Source organism: Alnus glutinosa, chromosome 1, assembly GCF_958979055.1.
Source record: "Alnus glutinosa chromosome 1, dhAlnGlut1.1, whole genome shotgun sequence".
NCBI lineage: Eukaryota > Viridiplantae > Streptophyta > Magnoliopsida > Fagales > Betulaceae > Alnus > Alnus glutinosa.
The window spans coordinates 46,958,534-46,985,153 of NC_084886.1; the positions used below are offsets into that span (position 1 = coordinate 46,958,534).

General features: G+C 33.7%; 3 protein-coding genes across 3 annotated transcripts; all 3 read left to right on the plus strand.

Moving 5' to 3' along the window:
• Positions 1-1,139: 1,139 nt before the first annotated feature.
• On the plus strand, positions 1,140-3,692 carry LOC133868277 (large ribosomal subunit protein eL30). The gene is made up of 5 exons (XM_062305125.1): positions 1,140-1,278; positions 1,373-1,478; positions 1,615-1,716; positions 3,238-3,306; positions 3,399-3,692. The coding sequence occupies exons 1-5, from the start codon at positions 1,258-1,260 to the stop codon at positions 3,437-3,439; spliced, it is 339 nt and encodes a 112-aa protein (XP_062161109.1). The 5' UTR covers positions 1,140-1,257; the 3' UTR covers positions 3,440-3,692.
• Positions 3,693-11,328: 7,636 nt separating this feature from the next.
• LOC133863259 (uncharacterized) lies at positions 11,329-12,132 on the plus strand. The gene has a single exon (XM_062299219.1). It carries the CDS (start codon positions 11,334-11,336, stop codon positions 11,940-11,942), a length of 609 nt encoding a protein of 202 aa, XP_062155203.1. The 5' UTR covers positions 11,329-11,333; the 3' UTR covers positions 11,943-12,132.
• A 7,948-nt stretch (positions 12,133-20,080) lies between these two features.
• LOC133860905 (uncharacterized) lies at positions 20,081-20,659 on the plus strand. The gene has a single exon (XM_062296569.1). It carries the CDS (start codon positions 20,081-20,083, stop codon positions 20,657-20,659), a length of 579 nt encoding a protein of 192 aa, XP_062152553.1.
• The last annotated feature ends 5,961 nt before the right edge of the window (positions 20,660-26,620 follow it).

Genomic DNA, 26,620 nt, shown 5'->3' on the forward strand with positions numbered 1-26,620 from the left:
ATTATTAACAATGAATAAATCATGTAACGATTTAAATTCATCGAGGACAATTGAATAAATTAACACTAGGCGTGACAAAATAAATTGTAAGTTACAATATATATTTTAAAAACTAATTAATTTTGTTGAATTATTTATTTATTTCGTTAATTATATTATTTAACATTTTAATATTAACTCCTCTAAACCAAAATTCTGGCCCACCATTGATCTCATGTGAAAATGTTAACGTGGAGCCACTCATCATGTTTTTACTTTTTCGTGGGCTAAGCTCAAACTTCGTCAAACGACAAGAGATTCTTCAATATCGGCATAAGTGACTTCTTCTTCCTCGTCTTCTAATGGCTCCTCAATTAAATTATCTTGGCCACTCTTTTCACTCACCTCTTCATCAACAACAGTCATAATTTTGAAGTTGGGACAATCGGAGGCTATATGACCAAATCCTTGGCACTTGAAACAATTGCAAGAGTTGGCATTAGATGAACGCGATTTGAATTTTAAAATATAAATCAAACTCCAAACAATACCTAAAAATGGGGTTGAATAGGTGTATGCTCGTTTACTAGTTAAGTAGGCAAATTTTTTTGTTCGAAGACACGATGATGAACTTAAAAATTTAAGTGGGTTGAATTTAACTCAAATCAGAAGATCTACAAGATGTGGCTAAGCCAAATCAATCAAGAGAATGAACAAATTAAAATTTCATTCAGTTGAGTTAAAAAATCGATTTGCCAATTCTAGATTAAACACGTCTCAGCGCTTTGACCATAAATTCTAGCTCCAGTATCGTATCGAAGTGAAACAAGTGACATTGGAATGCTAACTAAATTAATTTCGCCTTGTTTATGAGAATTTAGGATTGGTCACATTACCCATTTATTTGACCGGACAGAAATTTCTTATAACCCACATATAAGATTCACATGTGTCCCTTAGTATGTGATAAACGCTTATTGTTTTAATAATATGTGTTTCTTATATGCTTTTTTAATAGTATTAGTAAAAAAAACATACGCTTCTCACATTTTTAAATGACACATATCACACTTATATGTGAGTTGTATAAAATTTTCTACAAACTATCCTTTGCTCTGGGCCACCCTACGAAAAAGCCTCATGGGCCTTTACCCGTGCATAAACATTTCTCAGACATTCCATAAACCCTATATCAACAATCGCCGCAGACAGAACTGCGTCTTCTTTCTTCACCGACGCCACTCCATTATTCATCGCGTTTGAGCACCAGCAGCGAAAATGGTTGCGGCGAAGAAGACGGTACCTCTCGATCTCTATCTCTATCCGAAAATCTACTACTTTTGTTTTGATTGGCTTAAGGGTATTAACCAAATATTGAATACCATACGCGCAGAAGAAGACCCACGAGAGCATAAACAACAGGCTCGCCCTTGTCATGAAGAGCGGCAAGTTCACTCTAGGTTTCAAGACCGTCCTCCGATCTCTCCGCAGCTCAAAAGGTTCTTCTTTTATTGTGTAAAATGTTGTTGATATGTTTTTTGTTCTTTCGATTTTGTAGTATTTTTCTTTTTTAAGCTTTTTTTAGACAGTATTTTGAATATAGGTGACTGATTTTTGTTGGTCGGTGAAATGCAGGGAAGCTGATAATAATCTCCAACAATTGCCCCCCACTGCGCAAGTCCGAGATTGAGTACTACGCAATGCTTGCCAAGATTGGAGTTCACCATTATAACGGAAGTAAGTGGTTCCCTAATCAAACTACGTGACTATGCCATCGGCATCAGCTCCTTTCGTTTTTTAGTCGTTGAGCCTCTTTCGTTTCGCATTTCTGTTTGTGCGTTTTGTGGGTCTTTTCTGTATGTTAGCTTAAACATGTGAAATTATTGTTCTATGTTTGAATCTATAGTTTCCCCAAAAGCAGCGTAGTGGACATAACTTTCTTATCTGTTAATTAGTTTGATTGTGTTTCTTTTCGAGGGGAGATGCTTGTCGAACAGTAGAATTGGTGCAGCTTTTTTTTTTTTCTGATCCGGTCCTTAAATGAAAACTAGTCCAGTTTTTAACTAGTTTTGGTTTATCTGCAATTTGTTTAAACCATTCATAACAGTGTTTTTTATTTTTTTTTAAAACACATGTACACTAATTTTGGATACAAGAATGACAAAAGCAGTTCTATATTTTACAATTATTTGACAAACACACAAAAAAATGTCGTCATATTATTCACAGTTGGACTGGTTTTGTGATTTGCCAAGCACTCCCTTGGAAAACTAAAATAGGTTTGAGATTGCTTGGAAAACTTAAAAATGGGGTGGATCATCGTCATATGCATATGATGGGAGAATATGGAAAACTTTGAGAATGTCGCGCAGACTAGCTACTGATCTTAGAAGTTTATACTTATTGGGTAGGTCTGTTATTTTGTAAGCTTTACAAAATAGAGACTTATTTAGAAGCTTTGTAATAGACTTTGTTTAACTCAAAAATCAGCCAAATCTTGATAGCTTCTTGTTTATTTGGACCTAAAAAATATCCTGACATTGCTCAAGTAAATTATCCTGGTTCAAGATCTCTATTGATTGGGAACAATTCTTCAGGTCTTTAGGTAGGCGTCGACCTAGTGAACCATTGTCTTCAGCAATTAATTGTATGCACTGCACAATGCATGTGAGACCTGGCCTTTATTGAGGGGAATCAGGGTTTCAATAACATGTTTTCCTTTGACAAAACATGTTAAACGTGGAAAATGGTGTCTTACATATTGGCATTTAATGATTAGTTGTCCTACTGTGGTGTACAACGATGCCCTTTTCTGCCATAAGATGTGCAAGTGTATTAGGATGACATCAGGTTGGCATTGTTGATAGATCCGGGTGTCTTGAGTTTCTGTCATGCAGACTCCCTCATTATTTGAAATGCTTTTCTTATTCAATTGGTGTATTTGTTCTAGAAGATTTGAGCTTGCTTTTGTTCTTGGAAAGTACAGGAAAATAAAACACCCAAATATTGCTTCATCTCAGATTCTCGAGCATGTTTTGCATGAATTTTCCTTTGTTCCTTTATATAGTTTATAGTTGAGCTGAATGTTAACATGATAGATTATTGTCACTTACAAGGCATGAACTAGATCTGTACTGGTTGAGTTTCATTCATTGTATAAGTTGATAAGTCTCTTTATAACTAGATTGATATGGTTTATGGTACTTGATCTTTTAATATTTTTGCATTTTTTCCATTGTGGCTTTTTTGTGCTTCCAGACAATGTTGATCTGGGGACAGCATGTGGAAAGTATTTTCGTGTGTCCTGCCTTAGCATTGTTGATCCAGGTACCTCAAAAATATATTCTCCTTGTATGACTGTATAATCCCTGTGTCGACAGATTTGGTTTACTCTGTTTCCCTTTTGTTACGTTCCTCAGGTGATTCAGATATTATCAAGTCACTCCCTGGTGATCATTGAGAGATGCTTTTTGGTTAATGGTTATAATGCCCTCAATTCCTTAAACCAGTATAACTGTCTTTTAAGACCTCCGGTAGGGTTTCCCAATTTCTGCTGTTACTAGAATACAACGCTGCAACCTTCCATTAGCAGAAGTAGTTTTATGTTAAGGAGCTTGTGGAGACCCTGATTTTTTTTTACTTGCCCGAAGTTGTTTCTTGAACTAGGTGTGATGCATGTTTAATGAAAATGATTCTTAGAGTGTGTTTGGTCCCGTGATTTTGCAGGCCAAATTTGCATTTTTAAACAGAAGTGCAGAAAGTGTTTTGTCATTCGAGAGTAGGTTTTTAAAAAAAAAAGCAGTTTTAAAACGTGAAAAAATTCACTTCTTTTTGCGCAGCAGATAAATCAAGTGTGGGTTTTTGAATGTCGACATATGTTGGCCTTTAGTTTGATTGTTACAGAGGCCCAAGTCCAACATATGTCGAAGAACTTGAGTTTCTTTCCTCTGTGTGCTTAGGTTATGGGCCTTGGTCGCAGCCAGATGTAATCCATGTCCGGCCCTAAGATTGGCTATACGAATTTAATTTTATAAATATCATGAATGGAATCTCAACAAATTCTCTACTACAAACATATAGTAAGACCTAATAAAATATAGAAATGCGCTAAAAAACTGAGGCATTGCTACCTCTCAAAATTAATCTCTAAATGGTATGTTACAATCCTATGAGATGGTGACATATTTTTTAAAATAATAAACTACACATTTGAATAGTAAATTTTTGAAGGAAATTTTGAGAAATTTAGCGTTTCTATCTAGGAACAATTGTACCGTCGGGTTTTGTGGTTGATTTAAATTACAAATTACTCTTTCTGGTATCAAAATTAATTTAGAGATTTTTGTAATTCGCTTAATTTACAAATTTCTTCTTGGAGTCGAATTTCATTAAAATTTCGATAGATTCTATTAGGTGTCATGTCAGTACCAATAATATGGTGACATGTGTTGATCATAATAACAAAATATAGATATATTAAAAATATAAATAAATAAGAGTTTAATTTTTCTTTTTCTTTTTTTTTTCTTTTTTTTTTTTTTAAAAAAAAAAAAGATAGAAAAGTGGTGATTTCTGGTTGGGCCGAAGGCAGCCTCTCGGGATAGCTGCCCGTCACTACTAAATGCCTTTGAGGGTGGCTTGAAAGCAGCCTCTAGGGGTGGCCTTCAAGCCACCCCCAGCCCCTGGGATTGACCGTCGCCATCCCTTGTCTATTTGTATTTTTAATAGATTTATATTTTTTTTTATTATGGTCGACACATGTCTCGATTTTATTGGAGTTTAACGGGATTTGTCAAAAGTTTTAATAAAATTTAACTTCAGGGAGCGATTTGTATATTAAGCCAACCATAAAGATCTCTGAATTAATTTTGATATTAGAGAAAACGATTTGTAATTTAGACCAACACTAATAATACAATTTTTCCTTTTATCTATAAAATGAGCCATTGAAACCAGCTGTTGTGTTGCTTGAAAAAAAGGCTTATTGCGATGATATGAGATACTTGTCTTAATTTTTTTTGAATATATATATATATATATATATTTATTTATTTATTTATTTTTTTCATTTTTCAGCTTTCCACGTTTGCGGCGACAGGTATGACGCCTCTCGATTTCAAATCCTAATTAAAAACAGACTAAAGTCATTTTCATTTTTATTCTTTCCTTTAGTACACTTTCATTTTCAGCAACAATATTATAGGATTATATTATAAACCATATTTTTATTTTATTATTATCTCCCTATGTTGATGTGGCAATATCAATCAATTATAGATTTTTATTTATTTATTATTATTTCAAAACAAAGCCTAATCCAAGTGTTGATTACCACTGTGAATTAGCATGTAAAATAATTATAAGATAAAAATGTGATTTATAGTGTACTAAATAGTATATATAAGATAATTAATTCTAAAAACCACATTTTTATCTCATCATTATCTTTCTATCCTAATTAACATGACAATGCAAATCCACGATTAGAACTACTCTGATTAAAAAATAATAAAAATAAAAATTTAAAAAGTAAATTGACATTACCATAATGGTGCGATAAAACTGTAGCTACGAGAATTATTCGTACAAGTGGGTTACAATTATTTGGATCTTTATTGACACCCTTATCCAAACAATGGGTGTTAATTAATAACCTAATTCACCTTAAAATAAAATAAAATAAAATAAAAAATTCAAAATGCCTATTTGTTGTTGTGTAGCTAATTGATAGAAATATCTATAAAAAAAAGGAAAAAGAAAAAAGAAAAAAGAAAAAAAAAAGGGCTAATTGATAGGAATTAATCAAAAACATAGCACCCGTTGCATATTGATTAGAACAGCTGTTCAACGTGTAATTTTGATATTATATTAATTAATCATCGTAGTTCTAGAATCAATTTGTTGATATTTTTTTCGTTGCATATTGATTAGAACAGCTTTTGCCGTTCAAACGTGTCATTTTAATATATTATTATATTAGTTATCGTAGTTCTAGAATCAATTTAATTATTGATTTTTTTTTTTTCATTTGATTTGATCCATTTGTTAATTTTACTCGATTGCAGACATTTTTTAGAAATAAAATATTTTTATTTTTAGGAAATAATTCTATGTACGTGCGTTTGAATTATATATTAAAATCCTAATCGATCGTTAATTTAAAAACAAAAGATTTGGATTTTACAAAATTTATCACATTTTGAAATGGTTGTATCCTTAATCTTTTAAAATTTGTTATACTTCACAGACCATAAAGCCTGTATGGACAAAATATTAAATTATTTAATTTAAAACCTCCAAAATTATCTTAAAAAACCTAAAGAATTAAGATCCCAATTCTGATATACTCCGATAAACTAATCCAAATCCGATTGAAAATGCATGTATCGAATTGCTCCAGATTTTATATATATATATATTTAAAAAAAAAAAGAAAGAAAAAAGAAAAAATATAATCCTTGGAAGTCCAATACCATAAATAGCCCTGATCGGCGAAAAGCGCCGTTTCCCACTCTGTTATTCACTCTAATCCCTAAAACTCCGCCATCACTTGCTGCTATAATAACACATTCATATCACGCGAGAGACGACAAAGTTTGGAAACGACTACATTTTCTCTCTCTCTCTCTCTCTCTCTCTCTCTCTCTCAGGCATATGGAATAGAATAGAATCTCTCTCTCTCTCTCTCCCTCTCTCTCTCAGGCATATGGAATAGAATAGAATCTCTCTCTCTCTCTCTCTCTCAAAAGCATATGGAATAGAATAGAATCTCGCTCTCACATTCTTTGTCGCCGCCTTCCTATCATCCTCGATCTCCACGCTCTCTCAACGGTAACTTCACCAGATCGAGAACAAAAAGATCATCCCCATCCGGGTAAGTCTACCCGCATTCTTTTTCACGCTTCTTTGTTAAACTAAACGTGTTTTCTGTGCTGTTATTGTTCTTTTTTTTTTTTTTTATGTATTTGCTTTCTGGGTTCGACATTCGTGATAGTTTCGAATGATCAATGTTTTCGATGGATTCATGTAATGTATTCACAGTTAAATACACCAAAATAAAAAATAAAAAATCTCTAGCTAGCTCCATTTTACTTGAAACGAACAACTTAGAGATCAGGATGATCCCTAATCCCTATCTTTAGGTTATTTAGTGGTATTAGAGTTATTAAGATTCATAAAACTCCTAGAGTTCTGGCCTTGTTAGTTTCGGAAAATCCGGTTCTGATCACTATTTTATAGTAACTTTGAATTATTACTGTAATTAACATGCAGTGCTTTCTTTTTTCCCTTTTCTTTTTTTTACATGCAGAGATTGAAAGAGATTTTTTTATTTTTTATTTTTTATTATTATTTTAGTTTTTTTGTAGAGTCATGAATTGTTTGACTTGTCGAAAAGGGAAACAAACAAAAAGAAAAAAAGATTTGAATGGTTTTATATTACTGGTTTCCAGGCTTGCATGCCAGATCGATCCGCCCGCCCTATTTACTGCCAAGCGTTTTGGAAGCGTATACGCTTCCCTTTGTATTTTTCTGTTTATTTGTTATTCTATAAATAAGAAATAAAAAATTCAAGGAAACGTCTCGTTTTGTGATTACGGTATTTGTATTTTCAGCAAATATTTATTATGATGCGGTGTCATACTCGCTTGTGATATAATCAGATTAAGATTCGGTGGTGTAATACTTTTTCTTTTATTTATTTTTTTAAAACTGTGAAAGAAAAAACAAATTTTATAAGAAAAAATTTTGGGATGGTTATTGGGGGGCGAACCACCGACTCTCAAAAATGGTTTCTAAGGTAATGGATAGTAATTGTTAGAGTATATCATGAGTTTAAAAATCTTAGCTGCAGTTGAATAATGTGACCTAACTAACAGTGACCTAGCTAGATACCGTTGAAGACTATGACCTAGTTATGGTTGATGGCACAGAATTATGTAGGCGTGTATAAGCGGGACGGTTATTAAAAATTAGTAACCAACAGCCACCCCCAACCGATGGGGATAGCCACTAGGGGTGAGCATGGGGTGAGGGCTTCCCCTTTTTGGCCTGGCCCTACCCCGCACCCTTGTAGGTTGCATCTTTTGGACCCATAAACAGCAGTTTTAAAGGTATAACCGTGCTGTGCGGGTGTTCTTACGTGCGGGCGCGAGGCGGGGTTGCGGGTTTGATGGGGCGAGGCGGGTCCTGTGGAAGAAGTTGTGGTCACTCTGGACCTTTGGTAATCCTTATACAAAAGATCTAACAATACTTCATGAGAAATTCCACTTCAGATAAATGTGCAGAAGACCAAGAAAAATGGCAGGAAGCAAACATACCTGGGGCTTAACTTCGACAATATGTTGGCCCCTGTTAACAAGTACTGCGGGTTCATTAGCAAGTACACTTTCCAGATGAACTTGATGGCATCATAAATGCTAGACGAGATGGCTTTAGGCCTATATTCCCAGAACACACACAGAGTTTGAAGAGAAGAAGAAGGGAGAACTGGAGAAAAATGAAGAGAAGAAGAAGGGATGCGGTGCTGGGGTGAAGTATAAAGAGGTAGGGTTTTTGTTCTAATTTTTTCCCTTCACGTGGGACTGGCCGGGGATCCAAGAAAAAAAATTACTTAAACCCGCGTCGCGCCTTGCCGACACGGGTTTGTTAAAAAACACTAAAACTCTTGTTTTTAGGGGTGGAGCGAGGCGGGTGGGCAGATTTTTGCTCACTCCTAGTGGCCCCGCGCCACCCCTAGATCCGTCTGGGATGGCTACCCAACCGACAGCCACCCATTCACTATTTTCAATTTTTTTTTTTTTTTAAATAATTTTTAAGTTATATTTATTTATATTTTTTAACAGTAATAGACATATATCGATTTTTTATTGGGTATGACGTGACAAACTAACGGACTCTGTTAACTTGGTGGATGGAAAGCGGGTTCAGAGAGTAATTTGTAATTATAGTTTACTATAAGAACCCTCTATTAACTTTTTATACTACAGGAAGTGATTCGTAATTTAGGTCAATCTCAATGACCAATAGTGCTATTATCCCTTCATAATATAGTATACTCCTATTTATAGAGAATCCGATAATACAAATAGACTTTAACTACAATTAGTTAATAATTTTCAACTGTGACTAGGTGATAGATTTTAATTGTAGCTATATCAAAGTTTTCGTCTTCAACTGTAATTAAGTCACAGTCTTCAACTTTAGTTTGGATTCTTGAACTCCTAATATACTTTAACAGTAGTTTGATCACTCACAGATTCGATCAAAGGAAGTGATTAAACTACTCTCGAAAGCTTAGGGTAGCTCTGTTGCCTCTAGATTTGGCCACCCCAAGCCACTCAAAAGTTATTTTTAGCTAACCAAGATGGCCAAATTAAAGGCAAGGAGGTGATTGGCCGCCTCGAACCATCCGTTCTAGTGGCGAATCACCTACTTTGGGTGATTCGGCTACTCATTCCCAGCCACATTTTTAATAAGTGTACTTTGGACTACATGACAATAGGGAAAATCATTTTTTTTTTAATAATCTAATGGTTGATTTTCACAAGTTGTTGATAGTCGTGTATCAATTTACTAAATAGAATTACTCTTTTTTATTATTATTATTATTGCGATTTGAACCTCTTTATTTAAGATGAATGGCCATAAAAATAAAAAGGGAAAAAAGTCTAGATACCCCTTCAAATTACCACCCAATTGACAATGTCTCACAATGACAAAAGCATCCTTAATAAAATAAAATAAAAATCTAAAATAAAAAACTAAAACTAAGAATAATAAATAAATAAAAAAAGGAAAAAAAATCGAGTGGCTTAGCCAAATGAAGCCACTCCCTTTGGCCAAATGGGGGGTGGGTGAACTAGCCCCAGATATGGCCGGGGGTGGTTTGGCCACCCCCTTAGGCCAACCCTAAATGGCCACCAAAAAAATAAAAAAAAATAGATTGAAGGCCGGGGTTGGCTGAACTAGCCCCAGATATAGCCGAAAGGGGGTGGCCAAACCACTCCCTAGCCATTTTGGGGTTGCTGAGCTACCCCTAATTTTTTTGTTTTGTTTTTCTCCTTTTTTTTATTTTATTTTAATTTATGGATTATTTTTGTCTGATTGAAAAAAATTTATGGTTAATTTTTTTTTTCTTTTTGCTAACCTTGGGAATATTGTCAATTTTTTTAATAGTTTGGGAGGATATTATCCCTAATAAAAGTTTTATAGGGACATTAATTATCAATTAGTTAATAATTTGAGGGAATATGTCTACCTTCCTTTTTTAAAAAAATAATATTGTGCATGATGCAATACCACAAATATTGCATCATATGTAAATGAAAAATGTTTGGTTTTTTTTTCTTGTACTTTTTTTACTAATCTTAATAAAAGAAATGTGCAAATTCATTATTGAATCTATAGAAATATGAATTTCACTTTTTTAATGATAAATTTGTAATTAATATGTGTATGAAATGGGAGGAAAATGACACTATTTACATTTATATGTAAATTGCATATAATGAAATACTTGGTATATTAGGTTGCAGCTTTAGCATTTCAATGATTTTTTTTTTTTTTGGAACAGTAGCATTTCAATGATTATGTGTATGATGACTGAGAGAACAAGATTCAATCATGTGGGCCCGCCAGATGGGCGACAGTTTGGAACTGTAGAGGGTAAAATGCATGAAATATTACCAACACGTGGTGCCATATATCATCCCACGTGTATGGCTAATCAAAACGCTAATGTTCCTATAAAATTAAAAAACAAAACTCACACTGCCTTATATTAGAGCTCCTCACAGGTTGTCTTTCTACGTTTTAAGCGATGCTAGCTTGTATTGGAATGTCTTTTATCTAAGTCGATTTGCTGGGTTACCTTATTTGAGCTTCTACCATTAAATTAATTTCATAAACCCTTTTCAAATTCATGATTTTTTATTTTACGTTTTAATTTTTCTATTTTTTTTGTTGAATTTTGCAGGATAATCAGAGAATAAATTCAGATTCTGGGGCCACGTAAAAACCCAATCTTGACGTCACAGATATTAGCTGTCTCTGATCCCCTCTTTCCCTATCTTCAATGCCACCCCTTCTCGAAAACGCACTCTATCTAGCTATCTCTCTCTCTCTTTCTTCCATTGATTTGAAAGCCGAAACACCATATTTACAACCAGCCAGCCAGTCTGCCAACACACTCTTTCCCCTCCCATGTACTCGATCTCCCTTATAAATATATATATATGCAGTCCCCAGAAGCATCCCCCCATACCTTAAAACTCCAATTACCTTGTACTAACAACAATAATCCCTTTGACATGTTGTCCTCCACATCATCCTCTGTGATGGGCGACTACATTGGCATGGAGAGCTGCCTTGATATCGAGGACGAAGAAGAAGTGCATGCATCAAAGGCGGCCGAATCTGGGGCCTACAGCAAGTGTCGTGGCAAGCGAGATCAACGGCTTGCGATGATAAAGAAGAAAGAGTTTCCGCCACCGATACCTTTGCTGGCACGTACCGAGAATCTGCCTTGTCGGATGCCGTGGGTGCTGAAGAGGCACTACACAAGCGACGGACGGTTGATCCTCACGGAGGAGCGGGTGAGGCACCACGAGTACTTCCGGGCGCACAGGGCCAATGGGCGTCTCACATTGCAGCTTGTGCCCCTCGACGACAGCGTTTGGCCTCCTTCCTCTTCTGCTGACGAGGACGAGTCCGACAAAGAGGAAAATGAAGAAGCCGATGATTATATGGAAAGTGATGACGTTGACGGTGGTGATCAGGTTGAGAGTGAAATCATCGTACGTAAGGATCGGATAAGTGTGGTTGAAGATTCAGCGCCGCCGGCGAATGGGAGTGCTGGAATTGGTGGTAATGGGGCGGGAAAGTGCTTAAAGTACAACAATGTGGCTTCAGGGTCGTCGTGTTTATTTGGGGTGCCAGTGCCGGCAATCAGGACGATTCATTAGTTAGCACAAATCTGCAGTTTAATGTTACGCAGATGAGAGGCTGCCATTTTTGTACGTACGAGTAGATCGAGCTTCGATGCTCTTTTTTGCTTTTTGTTGCCCGTTGTCAATCTTCATTAATTAATCAAAAGGTTCTTCTAGGCCGTTGTTTTGTGCTATTTTAGGGATGTTAAAGAGGGGAATGACTAGGTCCTGCGCGCATATGATTCATTATTTGATTAATTGGAGTTTCTTTTCAATTAATTGAAAAACGACAATTAAGGGAGCATTAATGCTCCATACTACATTCATCATTCTACTTTAATATGGCTGTATCTATCCGTTCTGGAATTTTATTTCCTAGCAAAATTCATAAGGACTGCTACATTAATCTAGTGGAATGTCGACCCATCCTACTTCAGATGTAGCCATATTTATCAGTTCTTGAATCTAAACCTAACCTACATCAGATGTTGTCGAATTTATAAATTCTTTGATTTTTTTTTCCTAGCAAGGGCTAATGAGGACTATTACATTAATCTAATGGAATGTGGGTGGAAGCTATTACGTAAATCTAGTAAAATTGAGGTGGTATGAGGGGGTATCCAGTGGATGTGTGAAAACTATAAAAATTGTCATTCTAGTAAAATTAATGTGGTTTTGGAGGTGTAGTATGTTGCACTAATCCTGCTATACCCTCCCCTCTCATTCAAAGGGCCAGCTCCAAACTCATAGGGGGTCTGGCTTTCCTTTATCTTATGGTCTGTTTGGGTTTGCGATTTCAAAAAGTGCGATTTAAAATTACGATTTTAAAATGTGCGATTTGAAAAAAAGTGATTTTTAAAAACGCAGTTAAGCGTTTGGCAAAATCGCAGTTTAGCATTTAAAATTACAAATTAGCCTTTAAAATTCTACATTTTCAAAAAAGTACCATCTTACCTGCGATTTGAAAAAGCAGATTTTTTGCATTTTCAAATCGTAACTTTTAAAAACGCAGTTCGCAAACGATTTATGTTTTGCGATTTAGTTTAAAATTGCACTTATTATCTATGAAATCGAAATTCCAAACGCACCCTTATTATGAATGGCTAATTACGCAATCAAACAAATAAGGGGCCAATGAAGAGTATATGGATGCATGTACTGAGCTCTTAAAATGATGATTAAATCTTGAAATTTATTATTTTTGAGATATGATTAGGGCTGTATTCGAGCCGAGTCGAATCGAGTATTGAATGTTCAAGCTCGGCTCATTTAATTTTATTTCGAACACGAGTCGAATTCGAATTTATCATCGAACGAAATATTCTGTTCAAGCTTGGCTCGTTTAATTTTATTTCGAATACGAGTTGAGCTCGATCTTATCACGAGCTGTTCAATTAACTTATTCATTTCTTATATAAAGTAAATACCATGATTGTTTATATTTTCATAAATCCATATTAATCATTAATTAATCAAGTCTTATTAAAATTTTATCATCTGAGTTCATTAAATAAATTAACTTGAATCTTAAATAATATAATCTCGAGTTTATATGTATGTATATAAATTTATTATGCACATAAACAAATTACATGTGTGCACACAAACACATATAACCACACATACTCACAAACACACTTATGTACACACAAATCTATAAAATTAAACTCACAACAATAATTCAAGCTATATCTATCATATTTGGATGATGATTCATTTTACTTAAGATGTTCTTATTACAAAATTAAAATAATACTGAGAAAAAATTGTAAAAATGAAGTTATACGAGTTTATACAAGCTTATCCGAGTCTATCCGAATCGAGCCGAGTTTATACGAGTATGTCTCGTTTAATATTCGAATATATTATTGTGTTCACGAACGGCTCATTTATTATTCAAGCCGAGACCGAATCGAGTTTAACAGAACCGAATCGAGCCGAGCTGACAAGTAGCCGAGCTCACCTTACACCCCTAGATATGATTTTAATTTTAAGAAAAGTGATAATTTATCGCAACATGTGACCCTCCTCTTAGATATTATTCATATTTCATACCCCCAAAAAGTTGAAAAGCCTTTGGAATCTTCCAGACTAGCTAGTAGTAGTCCTCTCACTTGTCCATTCGTGATGGTGATAGAGAAGTCGATCTTTGCAATTTGCAACAAGATCGAGTCAAAGCCTCATCTCCTTTGGAATACGTACACGATAATAGATGAGAGCTAGGGTTCATGTCATGCATATACCCATTCGATTAGATTTCTCTTAATTGGCTATATACTTTCATCCGGGCCGGGGGAGAGATCAAGCTCTATTATTTCGAACAATATTAGGGTATTTGTGTTCATTCTGATCGATGACAATTAAGAAATCTTCTTTTCTGATCGGTCCATTTGGTCCATTCTGACACTAGACTTTGGGAGCTCCCTCTCGATCGCTGTCCATGCTCAAAAATATCTCAGAGTCCCTTCGATTGCATCGCCAATCACCATTGTCAAATGCAATCACTCCATACCAGACAAACAGCAAAGGTTATAATAAACTTTATAAAGCAGAAGGGTTTTAAGGGAATAACTTAAAATTGCAACAAGTCTCAGCTTAAACAGTACTTGACAAGTGTTTCTCTAAGTTAAATATCGATGTTTGTTTAATATGTTTAATTTTGAGAAACGAAATTGTCAATTGTAAAAGTTGAAAACATAGATAAGTACTAATAATAAATATTTCTTTAAAATTGAAAGAAAGCCAAAAAAATGAAAATATCTAAAATATCCTATGTATCGTACATCATTTATCCTATTATATTTTATCTTTTTTATATAATATATAATAGTACAATCACAAGAGAATGAATCTCCTATAATGCTTATATGATATATAAGTGTAAATTGAAACATATTATAAATCTAAATCAAATAAGATTTCTTTAGTATCATAATATTAATCGGTCAAGTGTTATTAATATCCAAATCAAATAAGGAACTAAATAAATCATATTGAGGAATTGAGAAAAAATAACAAATTTAGTCTATCTAATATTCTTCTTTTCTCAAGATGGGAGATTAATTTTTGTCCAAAAATGTCTCAGATTTCATACCATCGTTTGAAAAAACTCTAAATATTTTTATTTATAATGAAATTTCAAGAATATTTTCGATGAAACATCTTAGGAAAGAATTGTAGAAAATATTTTCATTCCGCTTTGGTTTGGTCTGCTGGATCCTCACCAGGGAATGAGAAGTCCGCTCACGTAGGCCAATAAAAGGAATAGTGCTAGAAGTCATTTTTTTGTCACTCTTGTTGTGTCCCTCAAAAAATAATATAGTTTTTTAAATCACTATTAAGCTTGTAATTGATCACTATTAAATTTTAATCAAGTAGTAATTTTAAAAGTCACATCATTCTTGAAGGGACACAAGAAAGACACAAGATTAACTTCTAGAATTAATCCAATAAAAGAACTAAGCACCAAAGCAAACCCAAGAGAAGTCCATATTGTTTTCTCCATCTCCAACCAAAGCGAGCAGCTAACACTAACTCTCTTTGAAACACCTCAATGACAACGTTTCGATCTCCACCAACTAGCAATATGAGATTGATATGCAATTGTTTTTTGGGTGAGTGATGCTATAAAAAATGTGGCAAAATACTTCCCAAGAAAAATAATTAGTGGGAGAAGCCAATCAAGCCATGGCAAAAGTAATTGATTAGTTTCTTTTTATATAGCTTATCCTATATAATAACTACTTCCTTAGTAATTGTCTACTTACTTTTATTAAAATATCCCTAAAATCTGCAATTACTTTGGTCATAGCAAGGGCAATAAATTTATTTTGATTGTCTGACATTTCTCTTTCTTTCTTTCTTATAAATATACATATTTAAATAATTATATATGTAGGTACAATTCTCATGCACACTTGCAACTTTGCAAGATTGAGTTGGTTTCATTAATTTCAATTTGATGAGATCATATTGCTTCAAATTTTACTGTAGTTAACAGTGGTCGTTGTTAGTTGATGCTTACATACGTCCCTGGACATTATAACTTAATCCTTTGCTTTTATTTTGTGTAAACTTATATTATTCTCTCTCTCTCTCTCTCTTTTTTTTAAGTAATCATATGATATTTGAAAAACTTTTGAATTTTATGAATCGAGTGAGATGAATTGTTAATATAATAATGTAGAAAGGATTAAATTGTAATATATATATATAATTATTAATTTTTTTAAAATTAAATTATAATAAAAAAAATTATTAGCCCAAACTTATAGTGGGACATATTAGATTTGTTTGATAACGCATTGTTGGTTGGACATAAATTTCCTACAAAGTAATTTGTAAGAATTAAATAATGTTATAAGTCTCTCTTGTATAACTCTTGTATTTCTCAAAAAATGAGGTAACTTTTAAAATCATCATTGAGCATGTGACTGATCACTATTAACTATTGATCAAGTGATGATTTTAAAAACTACTTCATTTTTTTAGGGACACAATAGTGACACATGAGGGACTTCCAAAATTACTTATAAGAATGATATGTCTTATATAAACATGTGATAAAAGACATGCCATTTTTAGGAGTAATGCTAGAAGTCTTGGCCTTTTGTGTCATTTAAAAAATGAGGTGGCTTTTAAAATTACCATTGGTCTTGTAATTGGTCACTATTGAATTTTGATCAAATTGTAGTTTTAAAAGTCACTTCATTTTTAGAGGGACACAAAAATGACACATGAAAGACTTATAGAATTGCTCAATTTTTAGATATTTGTTTGTACTTTGTAGGATATTTTTGTTTTTTAACCAAAAAAAAAAAATAACAAATATCTTCTCTCTCTTTTTTTTTTCTTCTTTTTTAATCTTCTATCAGTTGGCCTTTTAAACTAAAAAGAAAGTACGTACCCTCCAATTTTAATTTTTTTTTTAAGAAAAACTCATTATTTAAAGTAATTTTTTTTATGTTTGTTTGAACAGATAATATCACAAATATTATTTAAAGTAATTTTTTTATTAGATAATTTTTTTATTTTTTATTTTTTTGTAATATATACCATCAGATAGTTTTAGTTGAGAGAGTTTGGTGTCACACTCGTCAAAAAATCCAGACCGCCAGGCAGTGGGGTGGCAATTTCCGAGGTACCCTATTGGTTTTTGTCGTTCTCTGGTGATGTAGTAATCATCATCATGTAGTACAGCTATCACTGTCAGAACTCATGATTGGGCTGCCCTGCCTCTCCCTACCGCTTCTCATGCAGCTTTACGTAATTCAACCTTCAGAGAGCCTGACCCCTGACCGGTGACGGCTGACGGCTGACGGGTACGTCTACCAATGTTCAGGTGACAGCTCTGACTGTCATTTTCAAATTTATATAAATAAAAGTTTCTCTTTGAAATTTCGGATAGAATAATGATTCAATGCCACCTAAATATACAATTTTTCACCACCTTGCCTATGTGGCAAGGTGGTCCCCCACTACTTTTTGAATTTTTTTTTATTTTTTAAAAATAAATTAAAGTGGCCGGGGGACCACCTTGCCACATAAACAAGGTGGTGAAAAGTTGTATATTTAGGTGGTAGTGAATCATTACTCTTTCGGATAACCATCACCGTAATTAAATTTAGATAAATGCTATCTATTTAAAAATTGGCATGTAATAAATGAGAATTTAGTATACTTTTATTAAGTTATTGCCCTTTATTAATATGTTGAAGAAAGCTTTCAATAAAAAATTATCTTTTAATTTTCTGAAAAGAAGTATTTATGCAAAAGTCAAAAAGGAAAAAAGAAAAATCAGTTTGCGAAGAAAATTCTTTTTTACTACGTTAGTTACATGCCACATTTTTAATAAGTAGCATTTTCAAACCTTTCAATACAAAGAACAGGTTAGATTTTGGTAATTTTAGAATTTAAAAATTCTAGAGGCCCTAGGATCCTTATCCACGGTGGACACTCCATTCATGGATGTTTGATTCATGTTCATGCTCTAATTACCTTAACACCCAGATAATATTTAAAAGGATTAAATATCTTACACCTCATGTGGTTTAAAACTTTTTTTTTTTTTTTTTTCTTTCAGTTTTTCTTTTTTTTCATAAGTGATATTTGTGCTATGGAAAAAGACGGAGATGAAACTTTCATCCAAAACTGATAGATTTCCACGTCAGCGATATGTAGCACCATTAAAAGTGTGACATGTAGCTGCCCTATATTTTTTTTATTTTGAGTTTTCTTTTTTTTTAAAAAAAAAATTAATGGTGACTCAGGACAGTTTTGGGGTGGCTGAAACCACCACATTTGGCTTGGGCCACCCTCATTTGTCCTGGGGATGGTTCAGCCACTCTCGAGGGCCAAAGTGAAAAAAAAAAAAAAAAAAAAAAAAAAGTTTTGGCCCTTAATTGAGGGTGGCCGAACCACCCTTAGGCCAAAGCCACCCTCTTGGCCAAAATAGGGGTGGTTCCTAATTTTTTTTTTTTTAAAAAAAAAAATCTTAAAATAATTAATAATAATAATAATAATAATAAAAATGGCAGTCACATGTCGCACTTTTAATGGTGCCACATGTCTCTGACGTGGAAATCCCTCAGTTTTGGACGAATGTACCATCTTCGTATTTTTCCATAACACATGTACCACTTATGAAAAAAAGAAAACTGAGGGAGTAAAAAATAAAAGTGTTAAACCACAATAGACAAAAGGTATTTAACCCTAATTAATAACATGTTTGTTTTAGAAAAATATGTCTAGATGAAAAGAATATGACAACACTGAACATAAAAGAACATGGGATTAAATAATAAGAAGGTTGATTAATATGTGTCCCATTAGGTGGTCAGTGAAGGAACAGACTTGACATTGAATTTGAACATGGATGCCAGAATAGGGAACCTGCAAACAAAATCAGTTGATATGGTTCAATGTATGATCCTCTGCGCACATCTACTCTGTTCTATAAAAGGTTCTTCTTCAATCCAACAGCAACAGGCAACGGAGACTGATTTTTATGCGCAACAATATTAGCTGCATGCCGGTTGCATGAATTAAGAATGTTTTCTTTTGCATGAGAACCAAGTCCGAATATAGTTGACGTTTTCATAACAATTGAAACGATCGACCTTATAGCCTTAAGAAGTGTTTGGTCGTCTAAGTTCATCAAAAGTACAGTGACTAAGGTAACGCGACCCTTATAACCCTAAGCTATCTCTTCTAAATGGGAGAGAAAATGCAACATACAATGCGCAGTCATGGAGTTAGATGCATGTCTCTCTTCTTTATTTCTCTCTATGAATTGCCAATGTCATTTCCTCCGTAATTCCTTTTCTCTATGTGGTGTGGTTCTTGTTCTCTTTTTTTCTAAATGTCTTTTTCCTTTTCTTGGCTGTTTTTCGCTCTCTTTGCACCCCATTTCCAAAATGATCAGTCCATTTTAGTGCATTTGACAGAGTATATAATTATATAGTTCATGCAAGAATGACATTGGAAGAGGGGTTATTTGGGGCGGGGTTAAATTCCCTATTGACAACCAAAAGCTAGAATTAATCCTCAGTGTGTTCTTGCTTCTCATCGACGTTACATATGCTTGGGTGCGATCATACTAACACTAATGCAATAAATTTCATCAGAATTCTGCAGCTAAGCATGTTTAAACGAGAGTGGTGTAAGTATGGATGACCTCATGCATGTGAAGTCTTCTTGTTGCATCATTCGTTTTACTTTTTATTCATCCAAAAAAAAAATAAACATTACATATGCTTTGTAATTTGTAATTCAATCATTTCATTAGAATATTATCTAGATCGTAATCATGGCTCTGTTTAACTCTCTTTTTTTTGAATGAATGTTATTAGGTCTATCTATAATGGTTTTGTTAAGCAGAATAATTATCTGGAGTACGTAGCCATGCATGTTTACAGAAAAGTACCAAAAAAAAATAAAATCAATCACTTAGATGAGCGGTGATGAATGTAAAAACAAACCTTTGTGTATCAAAATTTCAGTTTCAGCCAGATAGATCTAATCTGTTTCTACTTTACCTCGCAGGTTGTTGGTTGGAGAATTTTAAAGGGGCCAAAACTGTTCCAAGCTTCACCCTACAGTCTCTTTTACAGTACTCGATCTTACCAAAAATATATAGCTAGGGCTAGCTAAACTCTTAAGGAGTTAAGGTTCGCATGGAGTTCTTGGGCGCCGCAGGCATTCTTGGTAAGGCTAGATCCATTGTTTCATCCATTCGTGGACTTGTGCAACGGGAATATTCTGAATCATCTTCGACAAAGGGCGATTTGAGCTGTAGCGAAGATGAGATAAAAGACTTGGAGAAGACAGCTGATCAGCCTGATTACACTCGTCAACATGATGACAAGCTGATGATCGATCGAAGGTGTGCAATGACAAGGGATTACCCGCCCCCAATACCTCCGCTTGCCTATGGGAATTTGACGGCTCGCATGCCTTACGTTTTGACCAGACATTATGCTCATGGAAAGCTCATCCTTCAAGTCGAGAGAGTGAAGCATCATGGGTACTTTGAAGCACGTACGGAAAATGGTCGGCTTATCTTAAATCTCCTAACCCTTGACGGCAAATGTTGTCACGGTGTTTGCGAGGACAACGAGGAGCTCGAACTAGAAGATGATCTCCAGCTCGTCGAAGATAAAGATAAAGAGGAGTCAGAAGAATATCAAGAAACTGTAATTGATTGTGATTACCTGGGCCGGCTAGATGGCTTTGCCATTGAGGTGGTAGCTTAAGGCCCCCAAGAAAATGAAGTTCCCTGAAAAAAGTGTTAAGAAGTCCCCCATAAGGGCCTAAAAAGTAGCAATAAAAAGGCCCATCAATAAATAAAGGGTGTTCGTTAAAGAATTTTGTGGTGATTTTTTTTTTTTTTTTTTTGAATAGAAATAAGAAGTATTTGATGTGATATAAAAGTGGAATAAGATTTGAATTTTCTGTGAAAAAAAAAATAAGTTGTTTGGTAATAGCTTATTTTAAATTGACGTTAAATTTTTTGAAAGAAGTAAAAACAAAAATAAAAATGTTTGCCCAATGATGCAAGAAGATTCCTACATAGTTGTGTTTTTATTTTTATTTTTTTATTTTACTGAGATATTATTAAAAACAAAAGAAGCCCACATGTGAACATGAAGTATATATCAGAAAACACCTAACTATAAGAATAAAATATGTAGAGCAAAGAAATCGTGATAACCAATCACGAAGGGATAAACAAAAGCTGTTGTCCAAATATACAAAGTATTCAAAAAAAATAACAACTTAAGTTTCTCCAAAATCCTCTCATGTTCCTCATAACTTCTATCATTTTTTCCCCATAAACACTACAAGAGACGTGAAGGCACTATATTCCACTGAATAGCACTCCCGACAATCCACCAATATGCATATAAGTCAACTACTCGTCTAGGCATAACTCAAGACAATCCAAATTGACTAAAAAAGACATCGCATAAGGCACCAACAACCTCACAATAGAGAAGAAGATGGTTCACGGACTCCCTGTTGCTTTCTTCACCTTCCCATCTCACTCTAATTAAAGACAACACCTTGAAGAAAGAGGCAAATACATCAACTTTTCAATCATGAGCCGTCCTAGTAAAGGTTATGTCCTACTATGCGAAGCCACATGAAGACTCCAAGTGTGTTGCAAGAGAAGCATCTTTAGCACACTTAATGCCTAGTCTTTTTAATAAATGATTACAAAATAAAATAAAACTACCTTATAAGGTCATAATGTAAAATAACTTGATTGCCTTTTGTTATTTTGATGCGAATGTTTAGGGGTACTTCAACTTTAACTATAAGTTCCTTACAAACTAACATGACAATCTACATAACACTTACCATGTTAACTAATTGAAAATCTTATGAGTTTGAAACGTATATAATATTATTTAAATAATTAAATTCATAATTATCTATATGCTATTCTTTTGTGATAACAATTGATTTAACATAATATCACATCGATGGTTATAATTTTGAATCTTGTCTCCGTACGTAATTTACCTTCTATTTTAATTTAATATTCAGTGTGTTTGACCTCACTTTATTTAGGAGGGGTTTGAGTCCTCGTGTGAATGAGAGTATTATAATATTAATTAAATAACTAAATTCATCATTTTTTGTCAACTTAAACTTTTAAAACAACTGATGATTTAACAGAGACAACATTATTTATATGGTTAGAGGGTTAGGATAATAGCTAGTGTTGCTTTATCAAGAAAAATGCTCTATATTGTTCTTTTTCTTTCTGACAATATTATAAGCTTTTAGGTATAATTAGTGAAGTACTCTATAAAAGGAAGATGCTATCTATACATTTTTTTTTACCCAAATATCTTGTGTATACCCTCTAATTTTGTTTTTTTGGGATCGCCTCAACTGACACGTAGTGTTTGGGATTTAATATCTGTATAAAATAAAGTATAATCTTGTAATTACCCACCAATCAAATGGTGGCAACTTGCCTATAGATCATACGGGGTAATAAGCTCTAAATTTGGATCGAAATCTTGTGCAGTGAAGTTGTTTATTGCATGGTGCCATGGGCAACATCATGTGAGAGGGTATTCAAATCTTACCCGGCCCGTTTGGATAGATGCTCAAAACGTCTGAACATGTAGGCTAGGACTACTTGAGCTCTTGCCCGATCAAAGGTAACTTCTCACATATAATTGACATTGCATTGCAATGAACAATCTCATTGCACCTGATTCTTGGCCCTTTTGGATTCATAGTACTTGACCATATAATGGGGGCAAGTGCAAATTGGGCTATAATAGCTGACTCCAGCAAGTTGCATAAACAGTATTGGACTCAACAAAACTGGATCTTCGGCCTTGTTGTTTTGAACAGTGATGAAAATTAAACTCTCTTGTCTTCACCCAAAAAAAAAATAATAATAATAATAATAATAACAACATAAAATAAAATAAAAAATCTATTTTATCCTTCTTGTTCTTGGTGATTAGAATTTAAATTACAGGAAATCAAATCAAAGAAGAAAATAGAAAAGGTTGAGATAAAACTGCAGACCAAGAGTCATTTTCAAAATAGAAGAGAAACATGCATGGTATTATTGATTTATGAAAAAGGGTAGTTAAACTTCAATTGAAATTTCAAAAAGAACATATATTAGAATAAGATCATCTTCATTATTTCAAATGAAACTAGAAAAATTATTTTATTGTTAAGTTTAATTAGAGTCACAAATAATGTAGCATTATGTATATTGTTAAATACGACAAAACGAAATATTGATTATAAAATAGTTTATCTTGATTTCACGAAATGGAAAAGATCCTAATCCCATTTATTACTCTTATCAAATGAATTTAAACATTAATTATCATTTATTATAAAAATGAGATATGATACGTTTATAAGTTTTATATAATTCCTATACAATTTTAATAACTTTTTTGTCAAAATAACTATTGGATTTGTTTTCTATCATTTATTCATGTGAGTCCTACATGTAATATATCTAATGTTTTATTTGAAAAAAAAAAAATTGTTGGAGTTGTACAAAAATTGTATAGAAGTTATAAACGTATCATAACTTTATAAAAATTCATATCCTCCTCTATTTTTTTTTTTTTTTTTGAAATCCATCTCCTTCTTTAATTACTTAATAAAAAAAAACAACTTTCAAACCTCATATCACATTTGTTGACCGTAACGAAATAAAAAAGTTTTAATTTTTTTTTTTTTTGCCCATAACATCTATGACAGCTTTTCTATTTGAATGCATTCAAAACAACCCGCTTTCTAGATGATCCCTATAGAAGAGGGGGATTATAACAATTTTTCTAGTTACTTCGTTCCCTATTTCTATTTGAAAGAATCTCTAAGAAAAGCATTTTGTTTCCTTTGGTCTCTACCAGACCACAGAAGGAAAGCCTATGCTCTCTTATCCAAAGCCGAACTTCTCTTTGTCTAATTCATATGCTCCTTCGGACTCCTCATATGGAAAGCCAAAAAATAGATTGATCCAGGAAACCAACTACTTTCTTCTCCCCTTGTTCAACTAAACAGTGGCAACTAAATACGAGGGTTGCGCTCGTTGCGGAACTTAACCCAACACCTGACGGCACGAGCTGACGACAGCCATGCACTACCTGTATCCGTGTTCCCGAAGGCACCCTGATAAGTTTTGAATTATTCGATTCAAGACCCCTTAATTTGCATTTGTTAGACCTATTTCTTGTTGTATATATAACGTGTTGTTGTAGTTTTTATATTTTGTCTTATTTTCAGGTCTTAATTGAAATCAAATTCAAAACACTTGAATTAGACTTGGAAATACATCAAGGGTATTTTAGTCATTTTCAGAGTTCGAGATTGTTTATGGGAGCTGAAGAATTGGCTAAGGCAATTAGATTGATCGAAATAAAATTAGATCGATCGATCGAATTTTTCGTCTTCCAGAAGATCAGATATTTCAAGATCTTTTGAATTTTTTATGCAATTCAAATCATAAGTTGGATTTTGTGGACAGAAATGGACGCCGACCAGCTCTGAATACTTGGCTATAATTAATTCTTGATGGTTTTTTGTAAATCTAATTCTCTATATATATGAGATTAGGGATTTAGGTTTAGACATGCATTTTTTGGGAATTTCGGATTTGCTCAGGTGTATCACTTAAATTCTAGTGTTTTTCATTTCCTTTAATGCATGTTTTCTGGGTTTAGTTCCAGAGAGCTTGTCTCCTTTCTTTTTCTTCTTTGTTCTTCATGTTCTAGCTTAGGTTTTATTTTATTTTTTGTAATCCGAATTTTATGATTTTAATATAGTTGTTTTTAGTTCATTTTAATCTTGTTTCCTTTACTGTTTTTGATTAATTTTAATGCTTAGATTAGATTCCATTATGCATAGCTAAATTAATCCTTAGGGTTTGATCAAAATCCTCTCCAAAATTCATGAAGTGTTCTTGAGGTTCTTAGGATTTTTTTTGAGATGTTTGATGATTGTTAAGGGCTAGAGGATCTCAAAACCCATGCTAAAATGTTTTGTTTTCAAGATTCCAATTTAATTATTCATGAAAAACAGTTAAACTTGTCTATGGGTTTTCTTAGATTTCTTAAGTAAAACCAACGTTCTTGGAAACAAGAACGATGTCTTTTGCAATGGTTCTAATTTGACATGATTTATGTTTACCTATTAGAGTAATCTTATAGGGTATACTAGGGAATACCGGTCGTTTCACACATTTGGTAATTTAAACCGTTTTTCAATTATAGTGTAACTTTTACGTGATGCGACCAGTGTGAAACTAGATACCTTATCATTGTGACCCAGTTAGGGTTTTCATATAGAGTAGTAAGCTAGTAAGCATTAATCACTCCACACCTTTGGTAGAATAAACGTTTTTCAATTGTAGTTTAAATCTTTACGTGGAGTTGTTTAATGTAAAACTAGGTGCTTTATGATTACGTCTTAACTAAAGTGTTTTCGTGTCGAGGTCGTCGTAATGGTTGACGCCCATTACGCGCTCATATCATGTATGTTAGGAAGATCCATATAGATTTTAAGCATTTCATTGGTTGAGGATTGGACAAGATCAATACCCTAAGTTTCTTTTAAGTTTGTTTTTATTTATTCACCTTATTGTTGTAGCTTCAATTTTACAACTTTACTTTTGTTTTTATTTGCAAAGTTAAGTTAAATATACTCTTTAAGTATCCCGTTACGCAAAAAAAAACCCCCAATCTCTGTGGTTCGATAACCCTTACTATAGTACAATTGATTCGTACTATTACGAGTGGTAAAACTATAAATTTAAAATCCACGTAGTCGAGTTGGCTACCACACCCCTCTCTTTCAAGAGGATTCGCGGCATATTAAGCTCTGGTAAGATTCTTCACTTTGCACCGAATTAAAACCACATGCTCCACCGCTTGTGCGGGCCCCTGTATTTCTCTTCTTCAATGTGTAATTCTAATTGCGAAGCTTGCAGAAATCAAGGACTGGACTGAAGTCTTTGATGATCCCATCTTGAGAGAGCATGCCTTTCATTCCTATGAACGCTTACGTCAGCTCTACTCCGATCTTGTGGTCGTGAGAGAGATGAAAACAACGATCGGAGAAAGGTGCGTCGACAACTTTCGAACCTCATATCACTTTTGTTGACCGTCTCCTTCTCTTCATTTCTTAATAGAAAAACACGAAAAGTCTATCCAAGGTTAGGCCTAACTATGGAAAAGAAACCTCAATTTCACAAAAAGAAACAACAGCATGACCATATGGTCAATACCTTAAAAAAAAAAATAATAAAAAGTAAAATAAAACGACGACGACAACAACATTACTGACGACCGTCAATATTGACTCATGTTGCCCTTGCCTCAATGCCTAACCAACTCAAAAACTCATAAGAAATGATTTCTGCACTCAGGGGCGGAACTACTCTTTGGCCGGGCCCTAAGCCAAAGAGTTTCCCAAAAAAAAAAATTAAAATTGAAAAAAAATAAATAAATAAAATTTTATCCTTTATTTTTATTTTTTTTATTTTCTTAGTTTTGGCCGCCCCAATGTTTTTTTTTCTCAATTTGGCCCCCCCAATGTTTGAAACCTGGCTCCGCCCCTGCCTGCACTATCACTATACATCTCTAACACAACTGCATTCAATTCAAAAAATAAAAAAAAAATAAATTACTTTACACTAAAGTCGATTGTGTTGAAGTTGTGCT

Coding starts and splice junctions, on each gene's coding strand:
- LOC133868277 (XM_062305125.1), top strand. CDS start 1,258: ATGGTTGCGGCGAAGAAGACG. Junction 1,279..1,372: donor TGGTTGCGGCGAAGAAGACG/GTACCTCTCGAT, acceptor CCATACGCGCAG/AAGAAGACCCACGAGAGCAT. Junction 1,717..3,237: donor AGTTCACCATTATAACGGAA/GTAAGTGGTTCC, acceptor TTGTGCTTCCAG/ACAATGTTGATCTGGGGACA.
- LOC133863259 (XM_062299219.1), top strand. CDS start 11,334: ATGGAGAGCTGCCTTGATATCGAGGACGAAGAAGAAGTGCATGCATCA.
- LOC133860905 (XM_062296569.1), top strand. CDS start 20,081: ATGGAGTTCTTGGGCGCCGCAGGCATTCTTGGTAAGGCTAGATCCATT.